This window comes from Folsomia candida, unplaced genomic scaffold, assembly GCF_002217175.1.
Source record: "Folsomia candida strain VU population unplaced genomic scaffold, ASM221717v1 Fcan01_Sc035, whole genome shotgun sequence".
Lineage (NCBI taxonomy): Eukaryota > Metazoa > Arthropoda > Collembola > Entomobryomorpha > Isotomidae > Folsomia > Folsomia candida.
In genome coordinates this window covers 753,807-779,796 of record NW_019091227.1, presented here as the reverse complement: position 1 = coordinate 779,796, position 25,990 = coordinate 753,807, and the positions used below count along the sequence as shown (strand labels likewise).

The following is a 25,990-nucleotide window of genomic DNA, read 5'->3' as shown; positions in this document are numbered from 1 at the left end:
ATTACACCAAAAAGAGTGACATAAATTAGCACACAATTTTACTGTAGAATTTACTCTACAAACTAATTGGGGGAAAGAAACAATAGATTTTGAAAAAATTGAACGATTTTAAGGCCAAATTTGATATTTTTGGCAATAACTTAACCAAAAAGAAAATGTAGGTGTAGATTTGTACTTGTGTTTTTTTGTTTTAATTTATCTGCACATATTTATTGAATTTATCTTATTTTTCCGAATTACTTTCTATATTTTCATTTCGTAAAATAAATATTATTTTTCCCTAGATCTAGAAATGTAAGTGTAAAAGATAATATAACGATAAAGTTCATGTTTCGATTTGAGCACTTTAAAAATATTTTAAATTATACTTACCGTGAAACCTCTATTTATAGCCCTATTCTAATTATAGCCGGGTCTAGAGACCAAGATTTCAAAATTTTAGCCGGGTCTCTAATTATAGCCGGGTCCCCAATTATGGCCGGGTCTCAAATTATGGCTTCGCATAATGTCTCTGTATTCCCAGCCTCTCAGCCTTAGAAAATCTACCGGTGTACTTATAGGATCTTTTGTTAATTGATTAAACTTGAAAATCATTACTCAAATTGTGTAAGCTGAACTTATATTGTTTCAAAATTTGAAATTTGAAATCCAAATTATAACCAAAGCAAAATTTAGCCGGTTCTCTATTTATAGCCGGTCTCCAATTATAGCCGGGTCTGTGACACTCAATTTTGGATTTTAGCCCCGGCTATAAATAGAGTATTTACGGTACTTAACTTTTCTTAAAGAATATCTCAAATTTGGATTTAAAATTTATCAACAATTTGTTATCAAAATTCTAATAATTATTTATTATTAGGTATTCAGATTAACAATTAATGAGTGAGTTGAACACCACTTGTAAACAAGGTGTAAATAAGTTGAAACTTAAAGTTAAGTTAGCTTTAAATTCACTGCAAAAAGTCACGACCTTGTGCAAAATTGAAATTTTAAGCATTTTTAGACTCCATAATAAATTTAGGATAAGATGGAATAAATTTCAAATAAATACAAAAATTGTAACTTATCTGTTTGGAGCCAAACTGTTAATAAGTCTTAAATGAATCGTAGAAAAGCTGGTCCAAAAATTTTAAATGCGTAATTTTATCTCGTCCGCATTTAAACCACTTGACTAATTTTGTCCATTTTCGAACTCGATTTCTAAATATTTATACGGTTAGAAATCTCGGACAGGTATTGACTTCTCGGTTCCGCTACAAAAGTTAAGTTGCTACCGCTTGGTGTTAAAATTATATCGGTTCATAAAAATTTGCTATAGAGGAAAATTTTAATACCGAGCTATGTATTACTCATGGTATTAATTACTCATCTATACCATTTTGGTTGAGTCATACATGAATACCGTTTGGTAATGCGGGATTTCTAAGAGTGTATGTATTTGTATTTCCAGTGTGTTCCAAGTTTTTCATTTAATTTTACTGTTGACGTAATTATTTTTCGACGCCACGTTTGCAACCTGTATGATTTACCGAATATGTTGCTATTAGCTTAACACTAGTTTTCTAGGAGTGCATGTATTTATATTTCCAGTGTGGTCCAAGTTTTCCGTTCAATTTTACTGTTGGGATAATTATGTTCCGTTCGTTTGCTTGCGACCTGTGATTTACCGGTTTTGTTGTTACATATAACAAAATATTAAATTTGGCTTCTAAATTATTCAATTTTTTCAATTCTACAAATGCGAAATATTTTCGCCAATAATTTCGTCTTTCTCACCTCAACAATATTCGACACATAGCATTGCATTGTTATCCATTAATTCGAACTTTTTAATATCGATAGAGCGGAAAATTGTTTATCCGGTTGACTTCGATTCACCACGCTGCATAAAATTTACCAATTACGCTTTAAATATTATAAAATCTTAAATTTGGCTTTTAAATTACTCAATTATTTGAGTATATTCTTAAAATGAAATTGTTACCCCCGATAGAAAAGTTAAATATATTAGATAATAATCAGCATGGTTTTCGAACGGGACGATCTTGTACAACAGCATTGACAGTATTTTCACAGAATGTTTTTAATGAATTAGACAAACCGAATTAAATTGTGGTGGTTGCTTTTATTGACTTAAGGAAAGGATTTGATTCGATCTCCCATTATCACCTATTAAAAATGCTGCGTGAATTTTATAAAATTAATGCGAAATTGTTATTATTAATATGTAATTATTTAAGAAATAGACACCATTACATTAAAATTGGTGTTTTTATCTCAAGAGCATTCGTTGTAAATCGTGGTATCGGACAAGGTTTTGTTAATGGTCCAGTATTGTTTTTTTTTTATTTGTAAATGACATCGCAACGGTTTTAACGGATTGTTTTTATACTTTATTTGCTGATGATGCTTCTGTGCAAATTAGTGGGAGCGATATTAATGTTATTATAAACGAAATGGGTGATAAATTGTGTAATTTAAATAACTGGTTAGAAAGCAAAGGTTTAAGTATGAATAAGGAGAAGACAAAATACATGGTTATCAGGAAAAGGCAAAATTGTACAACTTTTGAGAATTTACCACCTATACTAATTAATGGAGTGGAAATTGAAAGAGTTAGCTCATATAAATATTTAGGAGTCGTTGTAGATGAATTTTTTTCATTCAAGGCCCATTCAGAAAGTGTGCAAAAGAGAGTTAGTATTAATATTGGATTACTGAGCAGGCTACGACGACATCTCACACGACATATGCTTACTGTTTTGTTAAATGCATATGTAAATGCGGTGACCGATTATTGTCTGACAATATGGGGTCCCAGTAGAGTAGGTGACTTTACAAGAATACAAGCCAAAGTGAATCAACTGTTAGCTACCTATTGTTATCCAAAGTTAGCGAAATATTATACCAAAACTTACTGGAAATGTCAATTTGATAATACTACTGTAGCGAATGCAAGAGCAAGTTGCAAAAAGTCACATGCTGGCATAAATTATGATGATTTGTTAGAAAAATTTAACTTATTGTCGATTAAAGAGAGGCTAGAGTATTATGCTATATGGAATTTGTTCAAGATAAAAAAATATGGGACTAATGTAAATGAATTTGATAATATGTATACATTAAACGAAACAGGGCATAGAACTAGGAGTTCGCAGAAAATGCACATAATAACGCACAGCTCTGTCATTTTTACGAATTCAGTGCGCTATTACTCAATTAAGTTATGGAATACTTTAGACGCGCAAATGCTACATGAACTTTTTAGTGAGAACATACATATATCAGGAAATGTACGAAGTCGTATCACGGAGTTTGTTATGAAAAAACGTACAAGTAACTTTGTTTAGATCATAAGTAAATACCACATTGTGTAGTTAATTTAGTTTCTTTACTCAATCTATTTTTTAGTGTTACTTGATGTAAACCAGTCATTAAATTGTACTGATCAAGGAATAACATGTGAATAAATGACTATCAATCAATCAATCAATCAAAGGAGGCAGCGACGATGAGTTGGGCTGTAATTTTCAACCAGTTGTTTCTTTCCCCTCGGTTTTACGGAGAAAGAGAAAGTGGGAAAGGTGGATTCGACTGAGGAGCAGGGAACGACATTGTTCATCCAAAATGCATTTTATTCATTATTATTGTCACCTCGGAATTTACGTGCGGCTAGTGAAAGTTGGATGGAGACAATGCGAAGACGTTTTCGGTGCATTTGCCATTTTCTCTCTTCGAGATGAATTGCAATCAGAGGTTTCCAACTTCGACTTGAGCATATTTTAGTATTCACTTTTGTGATATTTGTGAAGCAATTGAGAGTTGCAATTTGGTGAAAATGCTCGTAATGTGCTAACATCAGAAATTCCTAAAGATGCAAATTTTTGCATTGGTAAATATATTGTACTCAAATTTCTAATCTGTCAAATCATACACTGCGAGTCAGTGCGAGTACATCATCTTATTTGATTACATACACAAATATTCATAAGTCAAAAATCCATCAATGGCGCAAAGATGCAACGATAAATACCTAAAATCACTTTGAATCTAAAAAATACGTGTAGAATATAATTCCTGAAAAAAGTAAAATTCTTATAGAAATAAAATTCTTTTCTTTCTAACATTTCTAACAAAACATTTCTTACAGATATAAAAATTGAAATTCTTAAAAAAACATGCATAAAATTCAATTTCTTCAAAATATTACTGCTTTGGCACCCTGTGTTAACTTAGTCTTGATGGATCCCGATTGATTTGATGAATCCGACAGACACGAGAAAGACAGAATTGTGCTGAGAAAGTGGTGCTGAAAGTGGTTGTTGTTCGTTCTCTTGAAGCGCAACTTTCCCTTTATTCCCGTGCCACACAAGCTGTTTCTCGATGCGTGTGTGGCGGCGTTGATGGGATGCGATGTGTCAAACGGGTCGGAGTGAATGAGACGTGGCAGAAATAATAATAATTTCCACACGTAACAGAGTTGTAAGAAATTCTGAATTCTTCTTTTTTTCTGGGAGAAAGTAAATCATGGAATATTGTCGATTTCGTTATTGATTGACTTGAAGAAGTGATGAATATGAAAGTTTGGCGAAAGCGGGTTGTAGTTTATGCACTAATGATGCGACGGAGTGTTGGCGATGGACCAGTTTCGCGTGGTTTTGTTGGACGAGTCAAGTGTGTTTGCGCAATTAATATGAAGGGTGTTGACATAGAAGATGAGGGGCTCAACGGAAGTGATGTGCTGGAATTGGGTGGAAATTTTTAACATGAAGGTGAGTCTTACAGTCAAAATAGGTAAGTTGGTAATAAAATCGTCATCGGCTATTGCCAATTTCAGGCTGTCCCACATTGGTAACCATTTGCGACCGAAAGATAACAATAATTTCATAGAGATTAAAAACTAGTAGTGCGTTGTAATAAGATATGAGAAATTTGAGTTGGTCGGAATTTGTATTACCATTCGATGACAAATATTGGCCAGCATAATGGAGCCTTACTTTCTACACGCGTGGTAGTAGTTTTGGCTGAAATATTTTTTTCTATTTTTTCCATTTTTATAATCACGGGAATTAAAATTAGTTTATTATATTTATGTTGAATTGTCATTTATAAACATTAAAATTTAAAAAGTGCATATTGATGAAGTAAAACGCCAAATATGTGAAAACATAAAATAGCTAATGATAAAACTGAGTTAGATACAGAGTCTTGCCGTCTCGATAGTTTTGCAAAAGTGTGTGCTTCAAGATATTTGAAATTTACCCTCAGAAAATAATTAACGCTGTACATATTGGCATGCAAATCTTCGTGGGAAGACCTTTTTTTGTAAAGGATTGCACTTTCACCTCGAAAAGTATTGATCTTGGTGACATTTTTGAATTTTCGAAGCCAAGAAATTAATACGGTTTTAGTCATCAGGGTAGACGTAAGACCGAAAGTGAGCTAATCTTTAGGAAAGATTTTCTCAGCAAGGTTTTGGTCGATTTTTTTGTGAAAACTGGATTTTTTAGCATATTTAATATAAAGTGTCAGTTTTCATAAAATTCTATTTTTTATAAAGTTAGCTCGTACTCATTATAATTTCGCCGTTTTGCATGGGTACAACTCAGAGGTCAACGCCGCCGATCTCACGCCGCCGCGCCGCCATACGCCGATAGAAATTGACGCGCCGCCGCCGCCTATAAATCTTATTCCTTCAACATCGAGACGCCGCGCCGCGCCGCCGCGCTGAAAACTCCCCAAAATTGGCGCCGCCGCCGCCGCCAAATTGGTCGGCTTTGACCTCAACTGTTATTGTATAAGAAGGTTTTGTTAAGTTAGGTTTGTTTTTAAAAAATACCTGTGAAAGAGATCAATCTGGTTAATTTACCAATATGTAAATTTCCGAAAAGTAAAAACTTCGACTTTCAAGTAATACGAATCTGATATTCCAGTTGGAATGTAGAATTTTTTTTGAAAACCTTCGGATTTTGTGCAAACTGAAGACTTCGTCGAGTTGGAGATGCGAAAGTTTGCAAATCATTTTTCAACTCAGTTTTAAGAACTTCTTGTTCGAGTTTTGTTTGATTTGTTAATGATGCGATCTCATTAATTATTTCACGGTCGTGCAGTTTACCGTTTTATCTAAAAGTTTTACATGATTCACTTTTTGCACATAAGGAGCTTTCGTGGCTATGCTTTCATTTTTACTCAAAAAATGTAAAAATTTTCTCACTTCAAAGCAAACTGAAAGTGAAAATATTGCGAAATAATACATGTCCTCATAATCGACCACTTTACGCCGAAATGGCACCTCCTTAGTCGCCGTGATGATGATGAAGGTAATTTAATCTGGTCATCCCCGTCACCACGACGCGGCCTCATCGTTTAGCCTGCGGTTGGCGAAAGTGGAGAAAAGAGGAGAAAGCCCCAAAATAAACTGACTTTAAATTATGTGCAGAGTTGAGACCCATATTTCTCGGGATGAAAAGTATAATGGGGAAAATCTTGTCGGAGAAGATCTGGATCGAACAATTCGACACAACTTTCTCCCCAAAACGATAAGTCGATAAGTGAACCAGGCTTTGGTTTCGTCGTTTCGGGAACTGTGCATGGAGGTTACCAAATTTTAAGTTTAATAAAAATGGAGATCAAACAAGATTTTGTGATTCTATAATTTTATGAAGTCGAAGAAATTATTTAATTTTCTGAATTTAACAAGTTCTTCAGTATTTACAAATTTTTTGAATTGCATCCAGTAATAAATAGTAATGCATTTTAAAATTAGGTTAACATGCAAAATTCAGATTATGTAATATTTATTTTAAAAATCCAGCAAAATTACTTTTCTTACAATTTATATTCTCAAATTGTGAATAAACCCCCAAAAACCCGTCATCAAACATGTCATTGAATCCATTTTTAAAATGATTCATAAAATATGTGAACAATTTCCAAAATATTTTGACTAACGTGACAACCCTTCCGTGGCCCACATATGTGACCCATGTCACCATTAATAAAATGACCCCTTTGACCCCTCAAAGCGATCTCAATATTACTTATAATGCACTATCCTCCGCTTATCCAGAAATCTCTATTTTTAATCCGCATTAAATTTCCCCATGAAAAGTATCCCGCTTCGTTATGTCATCGTTTCGTCCATCAAGACGCCCTCCAGCTTTTCCTCCCGATCTCTCATCCCGATTTGGTTTTTACGTCCATCTCTCTTTCCTCCTGGAGAAAGCCAGTCCGTCACTTTGGACGGAAATTGTTCTTCCCGCCGTAGAAAGTCAGCCTCTCGCTCGTTCGCTATCAGTAATTCAATCTCTGGTGGGCATATTATCTGGATCGCCGCGAGATCTCTAATCCCGAAAGAGGAGGAGATCATCTCTTTTCTGGCGAAAGTACGAGTTCACTTTTACCATTTTCATAGAGTGCCCGAAGGTCTTTGAAGTATTGAGCGAATAATAATACTTGCTTTCTCTTTTTTCTTGGGCTGCTCTACTTCGCCATGTTGAAATCTCTTGTTTTCGGGGTTAGGAGTGACTTATGTGGCTGGGTTGACGTTCCGTCCGTCAGTATTTCTGTCGGTTTGTTTGATAAAATATCAACTTTTAAAAATATGTATTTTAAGACAATGATTACTTCTTGAAAATATTTGTCCACTTTTGACCCTGTACATTTTTATGAGATGAGTTTTAACGGTTTGAAATGGTTTGAAATGGTTTGTCCCGTCCGTCCGTCTACAATTCGGTCGATCTGTTTGATAAAAAGACCAATTAAAAAAAATATGTATCCCAAATCGATAATTTTCACCATATTTCGAAATTTACTCCCCCTAAATTTCTTCCCACATATCTCGGGCTGCATCAAATTCCCCATATGATTTCATGACCCAAAATATGCACCATGTTAAACATGTCATATTCTTCTCCCTCTGCAAGGATTCATATTTTGATGAGAATTATTATTACGGTCGAAATTTTTATCAGACAACGAACCTCCCCAAAAAGAGAAAATCGTGGAGAGGAGAGTTTGAGCTTTGATCCGAACTCGAGTACGTCGAGGCTGCAAATCCTTTGGCGAAAGTGCGGCCTTTGACATTTCGTCCTCGCGTCGGACTGGATTGGATGCGACGGCTGTCCATCTGCTGTGAGCGAGGCGATGATGACGGCAGTTCGACAGCAGCTGGAGAAAGTAAATCCGCTTTACTTACTTTCTATCTCTCTACTTGCTTAGGAGGGGAGCTTGCGAGGTTGATAATAACAGATCTTGATGCCCTTTGGATATGTGGTAGGGTCCCATGAGTGTACTAAAACCCTGAAGTGGTTTGACTCCATGGCCACATTTGCGCCCGCCACACCCACTCAAAAATGCTCAAAAAACTCCAGTTTTCACTCACTCAAATCCACGCCAAAAATCCAATTTTACTCGGATTTTGAAATTTCTTTCACCATTATACTCCCAGATAGTTGCTTTCTTCAATCCAATGTCAAACTCAATTTTGCTGATGATTATTTCGCAGACATAATTTGCGTTGTTGATTACTACAACAATGCTCATTCAGAATTTTAAATTTTAAAAATACTAAAAATTTCGAAAAAATTGAGTTTGATACTGGATGGAAGAAAGCAACTATCTGGGAGTATAATGGCGAAAGAAATTTCAAAATCCGAGTAAAATTGGATTTTTGGCGTGGATTTGAGTGAGTGAAAACTGGAGTGAAAGCGTTTTTTGAGCATTTTTGAGTGGGTGTGGCGGGCGCAAATGTGGCTATGGAGTCAAACTACTTCAGGGTTTTAGTACACTCATGGGTCCCTACCACATATCCAAAGGGCACCAAGATCTGTTATTATCAACCTCGCAAGCTCCCCTCCTGAGGGAATTGAGCTGTCTCACTCAACTACCCCATGGCTTTGAGTACTTACTTGACAAAAATTGAGCCCACTGTGCTTGTAATTTCAAGGACCAACTTTGTTAAAGACTTTAACTTAAAGTCAAAAAATATCAACACTTTCCTCGGAATCCAATGGCCCATGTTATGCATTAATACAATTGCAGAACAAGCTTTGCATATTCTTTTTTTTTAAAGAAGGATACGTTGCAAGAACCTAAGCTGCACAGCATGTTTAAGGATAAATATGTAGTCTGATACGTAAGTGTCAGGGTTTTTTGTCATGCAGAAAGAAATGCATAAAAAGCTTCTAATAAGTTTAAGGTTGACTAAATAAAAATTGAAACATTTATAAGGTTTTTATAAATTTCAGATTTTAATCTGATTCTAACGCGTATATGGAAAATGGAAAAATGGAGTAATAATCTTTATTATGAACAACGAAGTACTTTATCCTAGTGAAAGGAAATATTTGAAGAAAGTATTAGTGATGGTCGGATGTTATCAAATTATGGTACATTGAATATTGCCATTTCCATTTCTTGAATTCATTAATTTTTGAAACCATGCTTATAATTGTTATGCTGCATCATTTATATTTAAAGTTTAATTGCGATGTCCTTACTTTCTGCTATCACCAAAATTATCAATTATATCTAGTGCTTAGCGGGGCACCTGCCGGCGCCCCCTCAAATTCTGGCGCCCCGGGCAATTGCCCTGCTTGCCCACCCCCAGTTTAGGGCCTGCTCATTCGACACATACATAGGTACATATATACATACACGCATCTATTATTTATTTCTAACTATTTGGGGAGTATTGTTTTAGTGTCTTGGGCACGTGTTATGCGCTTATACTCTGACTGGGACAAAAAATTATGATTTGCAATTTGCTTATACATAATACCTCGGTTCAGGAATCTACCAATTTGAAGTCCATTTAAAATTATTTTTTCAGAAATCCAAATTTTATTTTTAGATGTAGATAGCTTAGAACACAGCACATAGTTTATAGTAACAAAAACGTGACGAGCAAATCCAAAGCAGTGCTACAAGCTACGAGTGAAGTTGATCTATCGAAAAAGGTACCATTTCCCATATGAACTTTCAAGGGGAAACATGACACAATATATTTCACTTCCCATCTCGACGCCTTCTTTAATCCACGTCTTGCCGCATTGATAAAGTCAACGGATCTGGTGTATGGGTAGGAGACAATTTTGAAGAGATGTTGAATCATTACGAATGTATCGACTGCTCCGACGGAATAGATTGCCAAAACAGGCAAGGGGATCTTCTCGCTGGACGATAGGACGACATAGAGTGACGTACTATTCAACACGAGTATGCCACCAACAACGAACGGCATAGCTGGGTCTCTCCAGGCATTGTTAAGTAGGCGTGACAACAATTGGAGTTTCCTATATTGAACAAGTAAAATCATACGGAAGCTTTTTTCTTGGTCCAGATATCTGAAAAATGGATCAATTAGTACTTAATTTTATGCAAACATAAAAGGGAAATACTGCGAATTCAACATCGGTATGACTATCAGGGAACGGATACCTTTTTAAGCCATCTAAGAGCAGAAGCTGCGCAGCAACTGGATAATATAGAAGTACAAATAGGCCAAATGTTAACGTGCTAAAAATAACTAGACCGGTGTAAGCAGCGAACACTGCTTGTAACGTCTTTGCCAAGAAATTTCCGCGTATGTCGTCCCAATCCTTGCAGGGTAATGTTGTCATGGTAAAGAAAGAAGGTGGCATGCAAGGTTTGAGAAAACTAGTGGCGCAAAGAGTAACTGGTGCAGCTGTTATTGTTATGATAGCGAGGACCCCAATTCCAATAAAATAGTTCGGAACGTAGCCATCGACACCTAGTTTTAAAGAATACAATGTTTACAATCAAAATTATTAGAGTAATTTATTAGAGCAATTTATTATTTATTAGAGCAATTTGCGTGGAGCAATTTATTAAGCATTATTTTTTTAAATAAGAAAATTTTGTGATTTTGAATATGTATGTATGTATACCTACTCTTAGCAAATAACTCTTTGTGTGAATGCAGAGTACCGCGTACTCTGTATTCACACGTCAACGTCCGGGCGAATTCTGAGCACTATTGATGTAAACCGCATGTCGAAATTCGCATCCGTTTTCAAGAAATCATGATACGGGCGGACGGGGTTTGACCCTTTAATAAAAGGTAAGCAGCGAAAGATATTTTAAAATTGTATAGAGAAAATATTTTGTTATTAATATTTTCTAAAATATGCCGAGGTTTCAATTTGTTGTTTTCATGTACTCTTTGGATGCCACATGGTGCCGAAAATTTGCTTCACCCCGCGTACTCTGCATTCACACAAAGAGTTGGTGGCTAAGGGTACTTTCCATGGCTAAGAGTATGGGTTGAGTATTTTATATCTTATAGCACAAATAATGGAAACGGTATTTTACTTAGCTTAACCCGGAAAGCCTAAAATTATTCCAATGCCAATAAGAACATACGTAACGGCCCACTTGGTCATCAATCAATTCACCTTTTACACATTTGGCGCCTTTTATTTATATATTGTCGGACAACTAGATACTTACACATATAATAGTCGAGAACCTCCGTCAGTACTTGTGAATTCAAATATTTACTAACCTTTTCTCTGAGGGTCCCTTTCCAAATAGCTCGAGCAATTCAAAACGAACACGGTTTACCTCGGTACACGAATCAAGTGCAGCAGCCCAAAACAAGCTCCTATAAACAAGTCGAGAAATAACGTCATGAGGATTTGTTTCCAACTGTCTGTGAAAACACCTGCACTAGAATTTGACTTCTGAATATGAAACCATTTCAATATGAGGATCAGTTGAATAAATAGGGATACGATTGCACAGATGATCTTAGCGACAGCCAATCTTGATTTGTCAAAACGGAGAAATTTTTTATCATCGATGATTAGCGGGATTGCGGGGACCCATAGGGAGCTTCCGACAACTATATGGTTAACCGCAGTATATGACGAAACTTTTTCCCTGGTGGAAACCTTGTAACTCCTGGAGTAGAATTGGACTGTCTTGTAGAGAGAAGCTAGATTCGAAACAATTCCTAGCATTTGTAAGTATTTAAAGAATTTTGCTACCATGGTCCAAAAATATTAACACCGCAGTGCATTTTTTCCGGTAGATTTGTAACGCTTTGCAATTCAAAAATAGTTCAGACATGCAAAACTCAAACAAATTTTATGCGTTCTGCTTGTCGACTGAACGCCGTGTCCCACATAACCCGATCGATGAACGAAACTAATCAAAAACTATTTATTATTATTTAATTATTTTTGAATTACTGAAGAAAAGTTATGTGCCTATATGTATAATATGTGTGTCTAAATATGTTGATATGGGATTAACCCAAGTTTATTTATTTAGAGAGTATTTATTGATTTTGTTGATATGTACCTACTTTTATATTAAATCATCATTTAGAAAAGTTTCTAAAAAGTTTAGAAATCTTAAACGAAAAAATAAAATCAATTAGGTATGTAAGGTTTACATAGTTCCACTTTATTGGCGACTTATATAGTTGCACCCACGATATGTTATCACATATTAAACGTAGGAAAAGCTGATTACAAGGGAGTCGAGCATTTACAAATCCCTAAGCTTTCAAAATTTGTAAAAATAATCTAAAAAAGGATAAATTACATAAGACATATTTTACATAATTACATAAATATTAAACCAAATGTGAAATAACAAACCCAAATTGGTTTGCTATTTCACATAACTGGAAATAAATAATTTAACAGGCCCCCTAAATTTGCTGGAAATAAAGAAACTTTGAAATCTACATATTCTGTTAAGTTTGTCGAGATGGAATAAACGCATAATTTATTGGATTCGTTGGACTAATTTATTAGTTTTTCGGTCTCTAAAACATCAGGGGGTGGTCCCAAACCCCATAAAGTATATATATTCTTAATTGCCCCTCCAAGACCTTTCCAACGATAACCCACTTATGGGGTTATGTGAGACTTTACCTGTTGACCTTTTGAAAAATTTGTTGACCTTGGAAAAAAATTAAAAATTCTTAACGAACCTGATAACCCAAGTTACTTGGATCAGTTTTCACCAAATATGAGGAGAATCTATCCAGATTTGTTGAAATGCGCACTATTTAAAGAATGGGGATGGAGGAGCCAACTTTGTAACTTGACCTCATATCAGTTTCAGGTCATGGAGTACGGGTAGGACCTAGCGCTTCCGTTTGACCCTAAAGTATAGTCTTGGGATTGTCCATGCGAAGTTTGACAGCTGTGGGCCTTGTGGTTGCTTCACAATAGAGGGAGAAAGTTGACAAAAATTGTCAAAAACAGTACTAGATACTTTCGCCTATGTCATTACATGGAGAGGGTCATGAAAATTTTAAAAACCGACTAAATCGAGTAGTTCAGACCCCCTGAACATGTTTTTGAGCTAAAACATCCTGCGCATTTATGTAGATTGTGCAAACACTTAATTAATTACATAAATTGTTTATCCCAATTTACACAGTAAACAGGAGACTCAACTTTGTTCGTCAAGGTTTGTATGGAAACAAGCTTCAAATATATCGCGGATGTAACAAATCGTCCTGTGTGCTTTACTTGTGAAATTAAAGTAAATTCCTGATAAGAACTCTGAAATCCCAATATTCCAGAACAAAATAAACCACCACTGATAAGCTACTCAACCAATGAACAAGTGGGTCACCTCAGCAATAAATTGTAGCCTCGACACCTGGAAAAATCTCACTTATGAATTAGACTGCTTATAAAACTACTCTGGTGTCTACGCAACTACAAAATCACTTCTTAATCGTTTGAGGGACTCCTATTCTATCAAGAATGGAATTCTTCTCAAATGTCATTCAAGGAGCGTAAGTAGCCTTTCAGTCGATTAATTAATTCATAAAGCTTAGTACTCACGATGGACTTTACGCGCGGAAAACGACTTTTGCAGAAATTATGCTCAATTTAAGCCCGAGTGGTACTCAGGTCTTCGCGTGAAACTTGTGCGGAATTTTCCGCGCGAGCAGTTTACGCTCAATGTAAGCTCAAAGTTTCCGTTAAATCGAGGCAATTCTTTCACGTGAAATGTGAGCGGAAAGTGACTCGCGGCCCTCTGAGTTCAAAATAAGAGGGCGGAGCAACCTCAAAATCTCAGTTTCAACTCAATGGCAAGGCGGTTAATTTAAAATGGGGCAAAATGAAACCTGGTTTTCAGCTCAAATGACCTACGAGTACCTACGAGTGATAATTGAGTGAAATATACGTGGAATAGTGGTATTTTCTGCCCGCTTACGAATTTCTCTCCAGCGAAAAATTTAACAGAATTTAAGCACGATGAAATTCCGCGTGAACATTCGTCCTGAGTACTAGGCTTAAGTTGTAAGAGACTGTGCGGAAAGCATGTGATTGATTTGAGGGGAGGTAAAGCATCATGTTAATAATAACATGGGGTAAATTATACATAAGTCATCCCGGGGGGGGGAGGTAAGGGTCAAAGTTTTCGATCACATTCTTTATGTGCGGCCCCTTTTTAATTTAGATACATTTGGATGTCAGGATGTTTTTGTGCTTTGCACAAATGTATGTATTCCAGCCCAGGATGAATGTTACACAAATATTTCCATTAAGCCAAAAAAGTTGACAAATTCACCTTTTTGTTTTTTTGGCACTCACAATGCGATGATGCCAGCGGTCTCGCTTCGATTTTGACGAAACGACGAAAAATATGTAGCCCAATGTCAATAATTAAACACGTGTTTCAGGATTTTTCATAATGCTCAGCTTAAACAAAATTATGATGAAATTCATAAGCTAGAATGTGCATTTTACAGCGAGAGTTTTCTCGCGAAAGAAAAATACATATCCTCGCATACATTGAATTCGGGCGCATGAAGTTATTTTCTTCAAGTTTGACCATACCAATTTTAAATTGTTCACATAAGGAAGCAAGTGGACCCATATTTTTTGCGTTTTCCTGAGTTGTTAGCATTTTCAGCTGTAGCGGAATTTTTCAATAAATTTTCAGCCAAAATCAGAATTTTTCAAAATGATGTAAATTTTCCAATTTCGATACGATTTATAAATTGAACGATCATATTTGCACGGAATTACGTAGGTGTTTTATTATTGATTTTCAAAAGGTATGTTCCGCACTGTTTCTGACCAAAATTTTGATGAAATAACAAACTTTAGATACATCTAGGATGCTGTGATTTTTTTCAGCCCTTTAGGTTAACATTAACACTAGCAATAAATCAGCAAACTTTACCTCGACGGAAAAAATGTCACATTTGCAAATTAAACATCGTAGTGTGATTTAAATTTTATTGCTGGAGGGGCAATATGTGTCGCAGATTTATGATCGAATGCTTAAAGTTTACGATGGAAACTGCTCAACACAAAGCACAAATACAATTGGGTCGATAAGTTCAAATAAAGGCGAGAAGATGTCCCAAACAAAAAAGTCGCCAGGATACCCAAAATCGGTTTCCACCGCAGAAAACCTCCAGAAACTTAAAGACCCAATTATTAGAGATCCACGATTGAAACTGTATTATTTAGCAGATGAGATGGGTGATCCAAAACCAGCAATTTGTTCCATGTTAACTGAAGACTTAGGTATGAAAAAGGTTTCCGTCCGTTGGGTACCAAAATTGCTTTCGGCATCTCACAAACAGGATCGAGTCGACTTTTGCAATGCAAATTTTAACCTATTAAATGAAAACTGGAACCTGCTCAATATTTTATTGGCTGCATACGGTACTTGGGTTTACTATTATGACCCGGTGACCAAATAATAATTCCCTCATTGGAAGCACGAGGGGTTGCCACCGCCCGTGAATTGAAAAGTGCAAAAATCTGACAAAAAAACTGATGATGACCATTTTCAAGGATACCAAAGGTCCCCTCCTCATAAAATTTATTGCTGGAAATACTGCAATAAATGGGGCCGTGTATGCAGGAACCCCGAAGGAGCTGCGTCCTCCGGTTGAAAAGAAACGTGGGGTCAAAATAAAGAGTTGGCCTTTTTTTAGACGACAACGCGCCACCAAATACCTCACTGTTTTAGAGAGCTGATGCAGACGAAAATCGCTTTACCTGCACAGACCACCCCCCGTGCAGTCCAGACAGGACCCTTAGTGATTATTATCCGTTTCAAACGTTGAAGAAAAACATCAGGGGGAAACGATTTTAGGATGATAATGGAATCAAGTCGTAAATTTTTGCATATTTTCGAGGCAAATTTGGATGATTTGTTGCGGGTGTTTCTTTTAACCGATTGAGCTGAAAAAAATCACGACTTCCAAAATGTTTTTGAAGTTTGTTATTTCATCAAAATTTTGGTCAGAAACAGTGCGGAACATACCTTTTGAAAATCAATAATAAAACACCCACGTACATTAATTTTAGAAAAATTAAGTAACTTATGAAAAAAAAACACTTTTCAAAAAGTTATTATTTTTCAAAATTCAAAATTCCGAAATCACATGAAAATTTCAAATTTTAAAAGTTTTTAGGAACGTATTTTTTATAACTTCATTGAAGCAATTTTTAGCAAAAGCGTTCTTCATTTTTTAAATCGGGTCGAAATTAGAAAACTTACATCATTTTGAAAAATTCTGATTTTGGTTTAAAATATATTCGAAAATTTCGCTACAGTTGAAAAGGCTAAAACCTCGGAAAACGCAAAAAATATGGGTCCACTTGCTTCCTTGTGTGAACAATTTAAAATTGGTATGGTCCAACTTGGAGAATATAACTTCATGCACCCGCATTCAATTATGTATTTTTCTATCTCGCGAGAAAACTCTCGCTGTAAAATGCCCATTCTCGCTTATGAATTTCATCATAATTTCGTTTAAGCTGAGCATTATGAAAAATCCTGAAACACGTCTTTAATTATTTACATAAGGCTACATATTTTTCGTCGTTTCGTCAAAATCGGAACGAGACCGCTGGCGTCATCGTATTGTCAGTTTTTGCACCTTCACAAATTTGCAAATCTCTGCCTAAGAATTTGTAGATAAAGTCCTTTGCAAATTCCATATTAATTAAATTTCTACAAACTTTTCTCTGATTTTAGTGCCAAGCTGGTTGGCGACCTCCTCTCCAATAAACCCGATTTTACCGAAGATATCCTGGTTATCATTCCTCCAAAAGGGAAAAAATCTGTGGGTGTCGATCAACTCCTAAGCTTGACGAAACGATCTCCCCCGCAATGCCTGGATCTTCACCGGTTAGGAATTTACGCCCGTCTCCACGGTCTTCCAACAGAATTAAAGAGTCCTCTCCTGAAAAAGTTTCGTGATAAGGACTCATCCAAACATGAAAAACTTGTTTTGGCTCAAATTCTCAAATACTGCGCAAAGAAGGAATCCACCAAACCATTTCTATCCACAACAGAAGTCTCCAACTTGTTGCAATCCCTCGAAACGACCAACTCCACCCCGACAATAAATGATGACCCGTACGACCCTGATCTTTTCTTTAATTTGGGAACAAGGTCAGAACTTTGCCTTTCTTTTTGCATCATTCTGCATCAATCCATAGTAAAAGGGGCCCGTGTTTTGGAAGGCGATTGGAAAATTTTGTTATATTACGAGTCTAGGATAAGTAATATAAATACATATGAAGGGAACGTTCATATATTACGTCGTCAAAAAATATCGATTTTAGCCCACCATTTCCATCTCCTACTCGTGTTTAACTTACAATGGAACCTTTTTTCAAGCTACACCTGGATTGACTAGCGAGTTATGTCAAAAAATCAAGGCAAAAATTAGGGGTCACGTGACACTTCTCTTTCCGTTGAATGGCCCTTTTGAAGAAAAATATTGGAGGTCGAAGTTCACACGAGCGCCTTGGTTTTCGCCCAGTGGAGGAAAATGCAAGAGAAAATTTGCTCAAAAATTGAACTCAACTGAAAGTATTTTTCTTCAAAGGGGCCATTCAACGGAAAGAGAAGTGTCACCCCAACGGGCAAGTCGAGATATCCTCGCTGATCGAAATCCCCACGATTATCTCGAAATATAAGCGAGGTCTACATCGCTCAGAAATCCACAAGATTTCCTTATCGAATTCCATGGGATATTTGAGCTACTAACAGACATAACAAAACGTCGTGACACTCTGTGCGAAATCGATACGATTTCGAGAAAAATTCGAGAATTGCAAATCAGCATGTAACATATTATGGACGATTAGTGTCAGAATTACTCTCGATATCCCTGCGAATCTACAAGTATTGTTAAGATGGTAACTCGAAGTCGTAGCGAATTTTTAGCGAATACAAAAAGGACTAATTAAATATATCCAGATCCAGCTGATATATTATTACTACCATTGTGACAATGGGACGAGTAAGTAAAACTCCAACGTTCCGTCTTTGTAAAAGGTCACAGTTTAGGAAAATCAGCGCTAATGTAGCCAAATTTATGTATAACAATGTAACAGATAATATTTCACATTTTCAAACTGATATAGTTAATTTTAGCAGTTCACAAATAAATCCCCAGTCCGAAAATCAGAACACAATTGAAATCAATTTTAACGAAGACAATTTAGAAAATAGTGTAATTGAGTCGGTGAATGAGTTTACAAATTTAAGTACAGACCAATTTGCTTCAGTGCCATATAATTTAGAGCAAGATTTAAGAGAATGGGGTGTGAATAATAAAATAACAAGATCGGCATTTAATGGATTACTGACAATTTTAAATAAACAACCAAGCCTACCAAAATTACCTGTCGATGGCAGAACTTTACTAGCAACCCCGACAACATCACTGGTTGAAGAGTGCGGTGGGGGACAATATATTCACTTTGGTTATAAAAGTATAATTGAGCAGTCAATTAAATTACTTCGACCAAACCCTAAAGTAATCAAAATTCAAATAAATATTGATGGACTCCCACTATTTAAAAGTTCATCTAAACAGTTTTGGCCAATTTTAGGACGTGTAATTGAAACGAAAAAAGTGTTTATTATTGGACTTTACTTTGGGAATGAAAAGCCAAGTGACGTAGATAACTACCTGCAAAAATTTGTTCAAGAAACAAAAGCTTTAATCGAAAACGGTGTAGTTATTAATAATGTAAAATATGAGTTTAAACTGTCAAGCATAGTATGTGACGCCCCTGCTCGTGCATTTGTCACTGGAATCAAGGGTCACACTGGATACTACGGTTGTGGAAAATGCATCGTTAAAGGAAAATATAAAGAGAATCGTGTAGTATATTTAAAAACGAACAGTGAATTGAGGACAAATCATTCATTTCGTGCTAATCAACAACCCCCTCATCATAATTATAGAACAGTGATTGAAAATTTACCCCTCGATCTAGTTGGAGACATCCCATACGAGTTCATGCATCTTGTATGCTTAGGAGTGACAAAAAAAATTCTAAAAATTTTTGTACATGGAAAACGAAAAAGCTACAGACTAAATAAAAAATCAATTGACAAAATATCACTTCGTCTTGAAAAGTGTCGACCTTGTGTGACAAGTGATTTTGTGAGAAAAAGTCGCCCTCTCTCTGAAGTTGACAGATGGAAAGCTACGGAATTCCGCCTGTTTCTTCTCTACACGGGACCGATCGTCTTAAAAGGAATAATTAGTGAAGAATATTATAGACATTTTTTGGTGCTATCAATTGCTGTTAGGTTGTTATCAATCACTAATCAAACCGAACCGAATTTAAAATACGCTGAAGATTTATTACTTTATTTCGTGGAACAATTTAAAAAATTATATGGAAAAGAAAATCTATCATACAATGTACACGGCCTAATACATTTGACCAATGATGTACGAAAACATGGGGACTTAAATTCCTTCAGTGCATTTCCATTTGAAAACTTTTTGGGAAAAATTAAAAATTTAATTAAAGGGTCTCATCTTCCCCTCCAACAAGTATACCGCCGCATCATTGAGCAACAGAAAAACGAGGTGAGCATGCTTCCGCATACTGCAACTAAAAATTCAGTGACTTTTAGTAATGCTAAAAAAAATAATTCTTGCGCATTTAAAAAAATAGTATTTAGGGACTCTATAATTAGTAATAAATCCCCTGATAATATCATTTTGCTTAAAACCGGTGAAGTAGTAGAAGTTAGTCACTTCGTTAAAAATGCAACTGATGGGAACGTAATTGGACGTGTTTTTACTTCAAAAAACAATTTCTTTGAGTATCCGTGTAATTCATCGATTGTTAACATTTTTGAAGTTGATAGTGCTACTAGTCCCATAAATACTTTTAACATAAGTGATGTTCAATTTAAGTGTGTGGCTTTAAAACGAAAAAATAAAATTATCGTTATTCCTCAACTCCATAATTTCAACGAATAAAAAATGGAGCAAAAATACGCCGTCGTCGTATTTAAAGAGTGTAAAGATAATCAAGACATAGAGACTGTGGAGGCCATTCCAGTTTCATGGATATCTAATGGTTCCATTTTATGGCCGAACAATTATGGACATAAAGTTTTAAAAAAAGCAATCAAACGTTGTGAATCGCCCAAGGAAGACTGGACACAATATCAAGGAAGAGTTCTTGGACAATATGGTGAGTGAAAAAATTAAGTAATTTCCATGAAGTCAATAACTAGTATATTGTACTCACAATTTAGCAGTTGCACGATAACTTTAATTTGGTGAGATCTTGAACAATAATTTGTTGTTCCTTAAACAATAAGATCGAGTTTAAAAACCTACAAATGATTTATTATGTATTCTTTACATTTATTTACATATATATATATATATTTTTTTAATATTAAGGGACTTTGCAAGAAGCTAGACAGGAGTCCAAAGTTGCAGAGGGAACATCTGATTTATCCAGCGCCAAACGCCGTGTCGTGAAGAAGAATGTTGGACCCGTTACTCAGCTACCAAACCCTCCGCGACATCAAATTGAAGAAATGGCTTCAACTTCTCAAACTATTTACACAATTCAAGAGTTGCTGGCTGCTGGTGTCGATACGGGAAGGAATCAAGAGGGGGACCACTTTGCAGGAAATGAGGGCGACGACTTTGGAGGAATGGAGCGTGGCGAAATAATCCTGAATAATGCAATGAGCCAGGCTCCCCCGCAAAGGGTAGAAGAAATGAATAGAACCGTTGGCGATCAAGGTACACAAGATAATAAAGGGATTATTTTTATATTTATTTGTGAATGCAGATCATTTATTCACAAATGCAATATTTTAACATTAATTAATTTAAAAACAAAACAATAATTTTTAGGATTACTCCCTGAAATTCTAAAGAAAATAGAAAGAATAACTATTGTACTCGATCGCCAACAAGATCAACTGGATGAAATTGTGCAGATTTTAAAGAATAATCAGTATAATCAACCGCTCGCTTCCAGTCAGCAAACTTTCTCCTTTCCTTTCGGATTATTTCCACTTCGGGATTCTGCAGCTCTTTCGTCACTGGATGAGCAATTAAAAAATGATGAGGCTGCCAAAAATGCATTGGTATGTAATTAGACCATGAATATGTTTTTGTTTAAAGATGTTTTAATTGCTGTATATTTTATAGATTCGTAAGCTGAAAGATTGCGGGGGTGCAACTTTGTTAGAAGCCGTTAAAGGGATGATGTCCTTTTTAATGACGGATGAACTTTGTTCACTCTATAGTCACAAAGGGAAGCGGGGAAAATTGTCGCTGGCCGATCATGCTCTTCTTGTGAATTCGATTTTTGGTAAGTGAAAATAAAAATATCGTATTATGGTTTGAGTTCATTAATCAGACCCTTTCGTATGAATTTTTTATCGAGCGGGGTCATTTAAAGCTAATTATGAGCGCGTCTAATTATGTGAATTGCTTAATTAATTATTAGATGCACTGATGAGAAATCCACGGACATCTGGAGAAGCAACCTTGATTAAGTATTATGAAGTGCTTCCGACTGTTTTGAAGCAAGCCCATGATCGAGTTAGACAAAGGAGGTAAGTACAGAAACATTAAATTAATATATATATTTCTATGAATATATATCAAATTGAATCGTTGTATAATGTATGGACTATTTTATTATTATTTAGAAATGTAGCTGCTCAACCTGGCAATCCTGAGTGAAGATAAAATTATAAATTATATCATTAACTTATTAATTTTTTGATACAAATTGTATTGGTAGTTATTTGTTGTAAAATAAATTAAGACACAAACAATGCAATGTATTTTGTATGCTACTTTTTTAATCCCAATGAAATCGCATAAAATTCGAGAGGAATTCGATATTCAGGCAAATACGAAATCTCGTCGATTAATGCTGGAAATCGTGTCGCCAATATCTCCGAATAATCGAGAGGATTTCCTTAGGTCTCGCTGGACATTTAACTGTAAATTCGAGATCTTTTCGAGCTACCCTCGCTTAGAATCGAGAGGCTTTTTTATCTCGAAATCGTAGGGAATTCCTATGCCTTTGCCCGTTGGGACGTGACCCCTAATTTTTGCCTTGATTTTTTGACATAATTCGCTAGTCAATTCCGGTGTAGCTTGAAAAAAGGTTCAATTGTTAGTACAAATAACATTGGTGACCGAGAACCACTAACGCCACTTTTTGATGACGTAATATATGGACCTTTCCACATGGGAAATATGCTCTTAGAAAGCTGGTAGTAAATTTTTACTGGCCACACGTATCTATGTATACATAGTACTACCGGGACTATGATAACGAGCATTACGGTCCAGTAATGTCGGCGTAATGAAAAATTTACGAAATATGTAAACTGTGACCAATCCGGTTGGAACTTATTACCAGTACGGAGTGAATATATTTATGACTCTACCAGCTTTTTAAGAGTATATTTTGCTGGCAAAAATAACAAAACAATTAATAAATAGTCTTGTCCAGTGTTTTTGCGAGGAAAGTATTTTCTACGAAAAGAGAGTAGAAGAGATCGAGCCGAGCTCATTTTTTGGTTAGTTTTATGCCGTGTCGGTACTAAAGAAGGAGAAGTTGTGCTACTGGAACTGACAAAAAAAAGCAGGGATATCAGATCATAAGAAGCAGAAAAAGTTGGCAGTTTTGATAAATTGTTTGGTAAAAGGGAAACTACACATCATGACGATGGCGTCGTCTCAAGGTAATGAGAAGTTTTGTGTAAATGTGCATTTTATTTTTGCTTAAATTCGCTATTAGATAGTTTGGTAGTGAAATTTAGTTAGTTAGTTAGCGTTTCATGTATTATGCTACGTATTATTTCGCAGGTACTTTATTTTTCAAAAAGCAGGAAGTCTGACAGATCGCATGTACATGTACCTCTCGGTATCTGCATTATTTTATTGAGGAATCCAACTGGTTATTTTAGAGTTAAATGACATCGGACAGGTCATCGGATTGGGAGATATTTACATAGTTGCCTAAACCGGGCTTGGAAAATGTATTTTCTTCCATCATTTGTAAATATCAAAGTTTTGTTAAATTTCAACCATTTTAAAATGTGCACTTCCGCAGATTCAAATTATTACCTTTATCATTACCCAAATTGTGGATAGGACCATAATAAATTTCTGTCTATTTAATTGCGAATTACATGATTCACTGCACATTAAACTGGCTACAATAACGATTTTAGAAATATTATAAAAAATCAGACCATTAGATTCTGCATATTTAGGTCCACGGCAGGTTCACAGGGTAAATTTTACACACCATACATACATAAATATATACACAAGCCAAAATTTCTCGGTGAACTGAAACATGACCAAGACATGGCCAGTGGCGGCGGAAGTTGGGGGGCATATGGGGACTTTTATAATTGGGAGATATGAGAAGGAGAGGCTTATTAATAAGGTAAATAGATAAATTCGAATGGTATATTCGTACCCTAAAATATGTACAAAGGTTCAACGAACTTACGTGCATGGGATTTCCAACGGTTGTAAAAATATATATGTATAATCCCCACGTGCGTAATGGGCCAATTTATTTTGCCAAGGTAAAGAAATACTTTTCAGTGGAAGAGATGTGACTTTGCATTTGCATATAAAGTGATGATCCTTATCGTAATCTGGGCTAATCTGACAAAATCCCTGGATTATGCCGGCCCCCGTGCTATTTACACCTTAATAATCCGTCCGTTTATTTCGAAGTATTTTTCCAGCCTTGCATGCAAACACCGATCAGCGGTTAAGGTATGCCCATGAGGGAGGGTATCTGGGGAAGGATGAAAGCTACATTGAAGTTTAAAGAATCTTGTTTCAATCTGCCCCAACACCTTACAAAAACCCGGAAGAACCCCATTGGGCATTCTAGTTTTCCCGGAAATCCGACCCCAAAAACTACAGCCCATAAAAACCCGGGGTAGCGTACCCTTATCAACTGGGAGTAAAAATTTTCAGAGAAAATGAATTCCCTGACACGTGACATGTGACATGCGACTCTACATTTTCTGCATACATACATACGTACACACATAAATGACTAATCATACATAACTCGCACATATAAAAATGATGATAATAATGCTTGGATAAGCATGATATCGTGCTTTGGCCTGTTGTAACCAAAGTCCAAACCTGATATTGATACGTCAGTGATAGTGATAGTGATATTGATACATATGTAATTCGCCACTTTCATTTATCCAGCCATCAATTGCGTTCAATTATTTATATTTATGACCCCACTAAATATTTACATACGTATCAACAAAAATTATGCAGGCTTAACTGGAATTTGCTGAATCATTCGGTGAAAAACTTTTAGCAAAAGATAACCTCCTTATCTATATGTAGAACGCTTCTCCAAGTCGAACTCAACCGTGCGTCACAATTTTACATAAAAAGGACACAGGTCTGACCAGGTTTAATCATTCAGGAGTAAAATAACATTCATCAATTGCAAAATATCTTCATCATCAAAAGTAGTTACAACAATGAAGGGATTATCCTTGCTAATTTTTCTGGCTGGCTTCGTTTCTCGAGGGGAAGGCAAGTAACTCATTCTTTCCTTCCATAGCTCGGCGGATATCGGGTTAAAACCTCCAAATATCCGGGTCAGAATCTATATTCATTAAAAATTCCCGTCCTCCAACCTCCAAAATCCACGATATCCGCCGAGCTCTGTTTCCATCCGCGCTTAATTTACCCTGCACACAGCGAGAATGTTGGTTTATTATGTGTTTAAAAAACGCCGATTTTTTACCCTACATTTCCTTATCCTCGCGTGTTAAACTTAACGCGATTAAGTAAGATACTACTACAAAAAAACCACCCACCCACTTATTTGTGTAGGTAATATCTGGATGCTCCTCTGTATAACTTTTTAACCAAAAATTTCCTTCCCCTTCTTTAGGCATCTCTTGCTATCAGTGTCTGAACTTAAGGGGCGTCACACAGGACAGGCCTTTTCCTGGGGTAGCGTACGGCCCTGGGTGCGAAGCCGGCAACCTCGACAAGGATTTTCTCGCCCCTTGCGAAGCAGAACCCGGGAATGCTCCGCTAGACTCGTGTTACGATATGGAAATGGTGATGAATAACGTCACAATTATTGTCCGAGAATGCGGAAACCTTGAAGAGTTGGGCGGGGTCAGGTGCTTCGCTGCTGATCAACGTGTTCGAGGAACCCTTTGGACTGTCCTTAAAATCTTCGAAGATTTCTTGTTCAATAATCCCGTCCTTCCGGAACGGCCTCCCGCCGATATCCCGATGAATCTGTGTAGCTGCAAGGGGGACGATTGTAACGGGAAATGTACTTGCGGCGGGACTGGAAATGCGAGGAAAGGGGTCATCATATCGGAGTTTCTGGTCCCTGCAGCAATGATCATTTCGTTGGCGAGAACGCGAGAACTTGAGTCGATTATAAATTTATAAGGGACCATCCATATATTTCATTATCAAAAATTCTCGATTTTAGCACGGACCAACCAAACGTGAGTATGCCTTAATAAATAAGGATTTTTAACATGGGAAAAATATGATCACCCGCCCAATAAAATTATTACGTAATATATCGACGTTCACTTAAAATTTTCGTTACTTCTTTGTATCCTAAGTATTTTTCACATCGCAAAATAACCTACGAAGTGATTTTATAAGGCTGAGGCTGAG

The 25,990-nt window shown here is 36.1% G+C and overlaps 4 protein-coding genes and 1 long non-coding RNA gene across 5 annotated transcripts; 3 read left to right on the top strand and 2 right to left on the bottom strand.

The window, feature by feature from the left end:
- Positions 1-6,819: 6,819 nt before the first annotated feature.
- LOC118439414 lies at positions 6,820-8,127 on the bottom strand. The gene is made up of 3 exons (XR_004837417.1): positions 7,983-8,127; positions 7,627-7,918; positions 6,820-7,565 (listed from the first exon to the last, which is right to left on the bottom strand). It is a non-coding gene; the product is annotated as an uncharacterized LOC118439414 (long non-coding RNA).
- Positions 8,128-9,380: 1,253 nt separating this feature from the next.
- Positions 9,381-23,978, bottom strand: LOC118439397. Its single transcript, XM_035860670.1, has 4 exons — positions 23,799-23,978; positions 11,528-11,626; positions 10,441-10,753; positions 9,381-10,346 (listed from the first exon to the last, which is right to left on the bottom strand). Exons 3-4 carry the CDS (start codon positions 10,641-10,643, stop codon positions 9,884-9,886), a joined length of 666 nt encoding a protein of 221 aa, XP_035716563.1. The 5' UTR covers positions 10,644-10,753; positions 11,528-11,626; positions 23,799-23,978; the 3' UTR covers positions 9,381-9,883.
- On the top strand, positions 13,159-19,319 carry LOC118439396. The gene is made up of 2 exons (XM_035860669.1): positions 13,159-13,786; positions 17,002-19,319. Exons 1-2 carry the CDS (start codon positions 13,755-13,757, stop codon positions 17,666-17,668), a joined length of 699 nt encoding a protein of 232 aa, XP_035716562.1. The 5' UTR covers positions 13,159-13,754; the 3' UTR covers positions 17,669-19,319.
- On the top strand, positions 20,243-22,103 carry LOC110860892. The gene is made up of 6 exons (XM_022110005.2): positions 20,243-20,483; positions 20,699-21,049; positions 21,164-21,399; positions 21,464-21,626; positions 21,765-21,873; positions 21,970-22,103. The coding sequence occupies exons 1-6, from the start codon at positions 20,270-20,272 to the stop codon at positions 22,001-22,003; spliced, it is 1,107 nt and encodes a 368-aa protein (XP_021965697.1). The 5' UTR covers positions 20,243-20,269; the 3' UTR covers positions 22,004-22,103.
- Positions 23,979-24,716: 738 nt separating the features above from the next.
- On the top strand, positions 24,717-25,899 carry LOC110860891. The gene is made up of 2 exons (XM_022110004.2): positions 24,717-24,871; positions 25,236-25,899. Exons 1-2 carry the CDS (start codon positions 24,817-24,819, stop codon positions 25,751-25,753), a joined length of 573 nt encoding a protein of 190 aa, XP_021965696.1. The 5' UTR covers positions 24,717-24,816; the 3' UTR covers positions 25,754-25,899.
- The last annotated feature ends 91 nt before the right edge of the window (positions 25,900-25,990 follow it).

Bases quoted from the DNA above. Each gene is read 5' to 3' on its own strand.
- LOC110860892 (XM_022110005.2), top strand. From the start codon at position 20,270: ATGGAGCAAAAATACGCCGTCGTCGTATTTAAAGAGTGTAAAGATAAT. The intron at 20,484-20,698 runs GTGAGTGAAAAA...TTTAATATTAAG, and splicing joins AAGAGTTCTTGGACAATATG to GGACTTTGCAAGAAGCTAGA. The intron at 21,050-21,163 runs GTACACAAGATA...AATAATTTTTAG, and splicing joins TAGAACCGTTGGCGATCAAG to GATTACTCCCTGAAATTCTA.
- LOC118439397 (XM_035860670.1), bottom strand. From the start codon at position 10,643: ATGCCACCTTCTTTCTTTACCATGACAACATTACCCTGCAAGGATTGG. The intron at 10,347-10,440 runs GTATCCGTTCCC...TCCATTTTTCAG, and splicing joins CTCTTAGATGGCTTAAAAAG to ATATCTGGACCAAGAAAAAA.
- LOC118439396 (XM_035860669.1), top strand. From the start codon at position 13,755: ATGGAATTCTTCTCAAATGTCATTCAAGGAGC. The intron at 13,787-17,001 runs GTAAGTAGCCTT...CTCTGATTTTAG, and splicing joins TCAAATGTCATTCAAGGAGC to TGCCAAGCTGGTTGGCGACC.
- LOC110860891 (XM_022110004.2), top strand. From the start codon at position 24,817: ATGAAGGGATTATCCTTGCTAATTTTTCTGGCTGGCTTCGTTTCTCGA. The intron at 24,872-25,235 runs GCAAGTAACTCA...CCCCTTCTTTAG, and splicing joins CTTCGTTTCTCGAGGGGAAG to GCATCTCTTGCTATCAGTGT.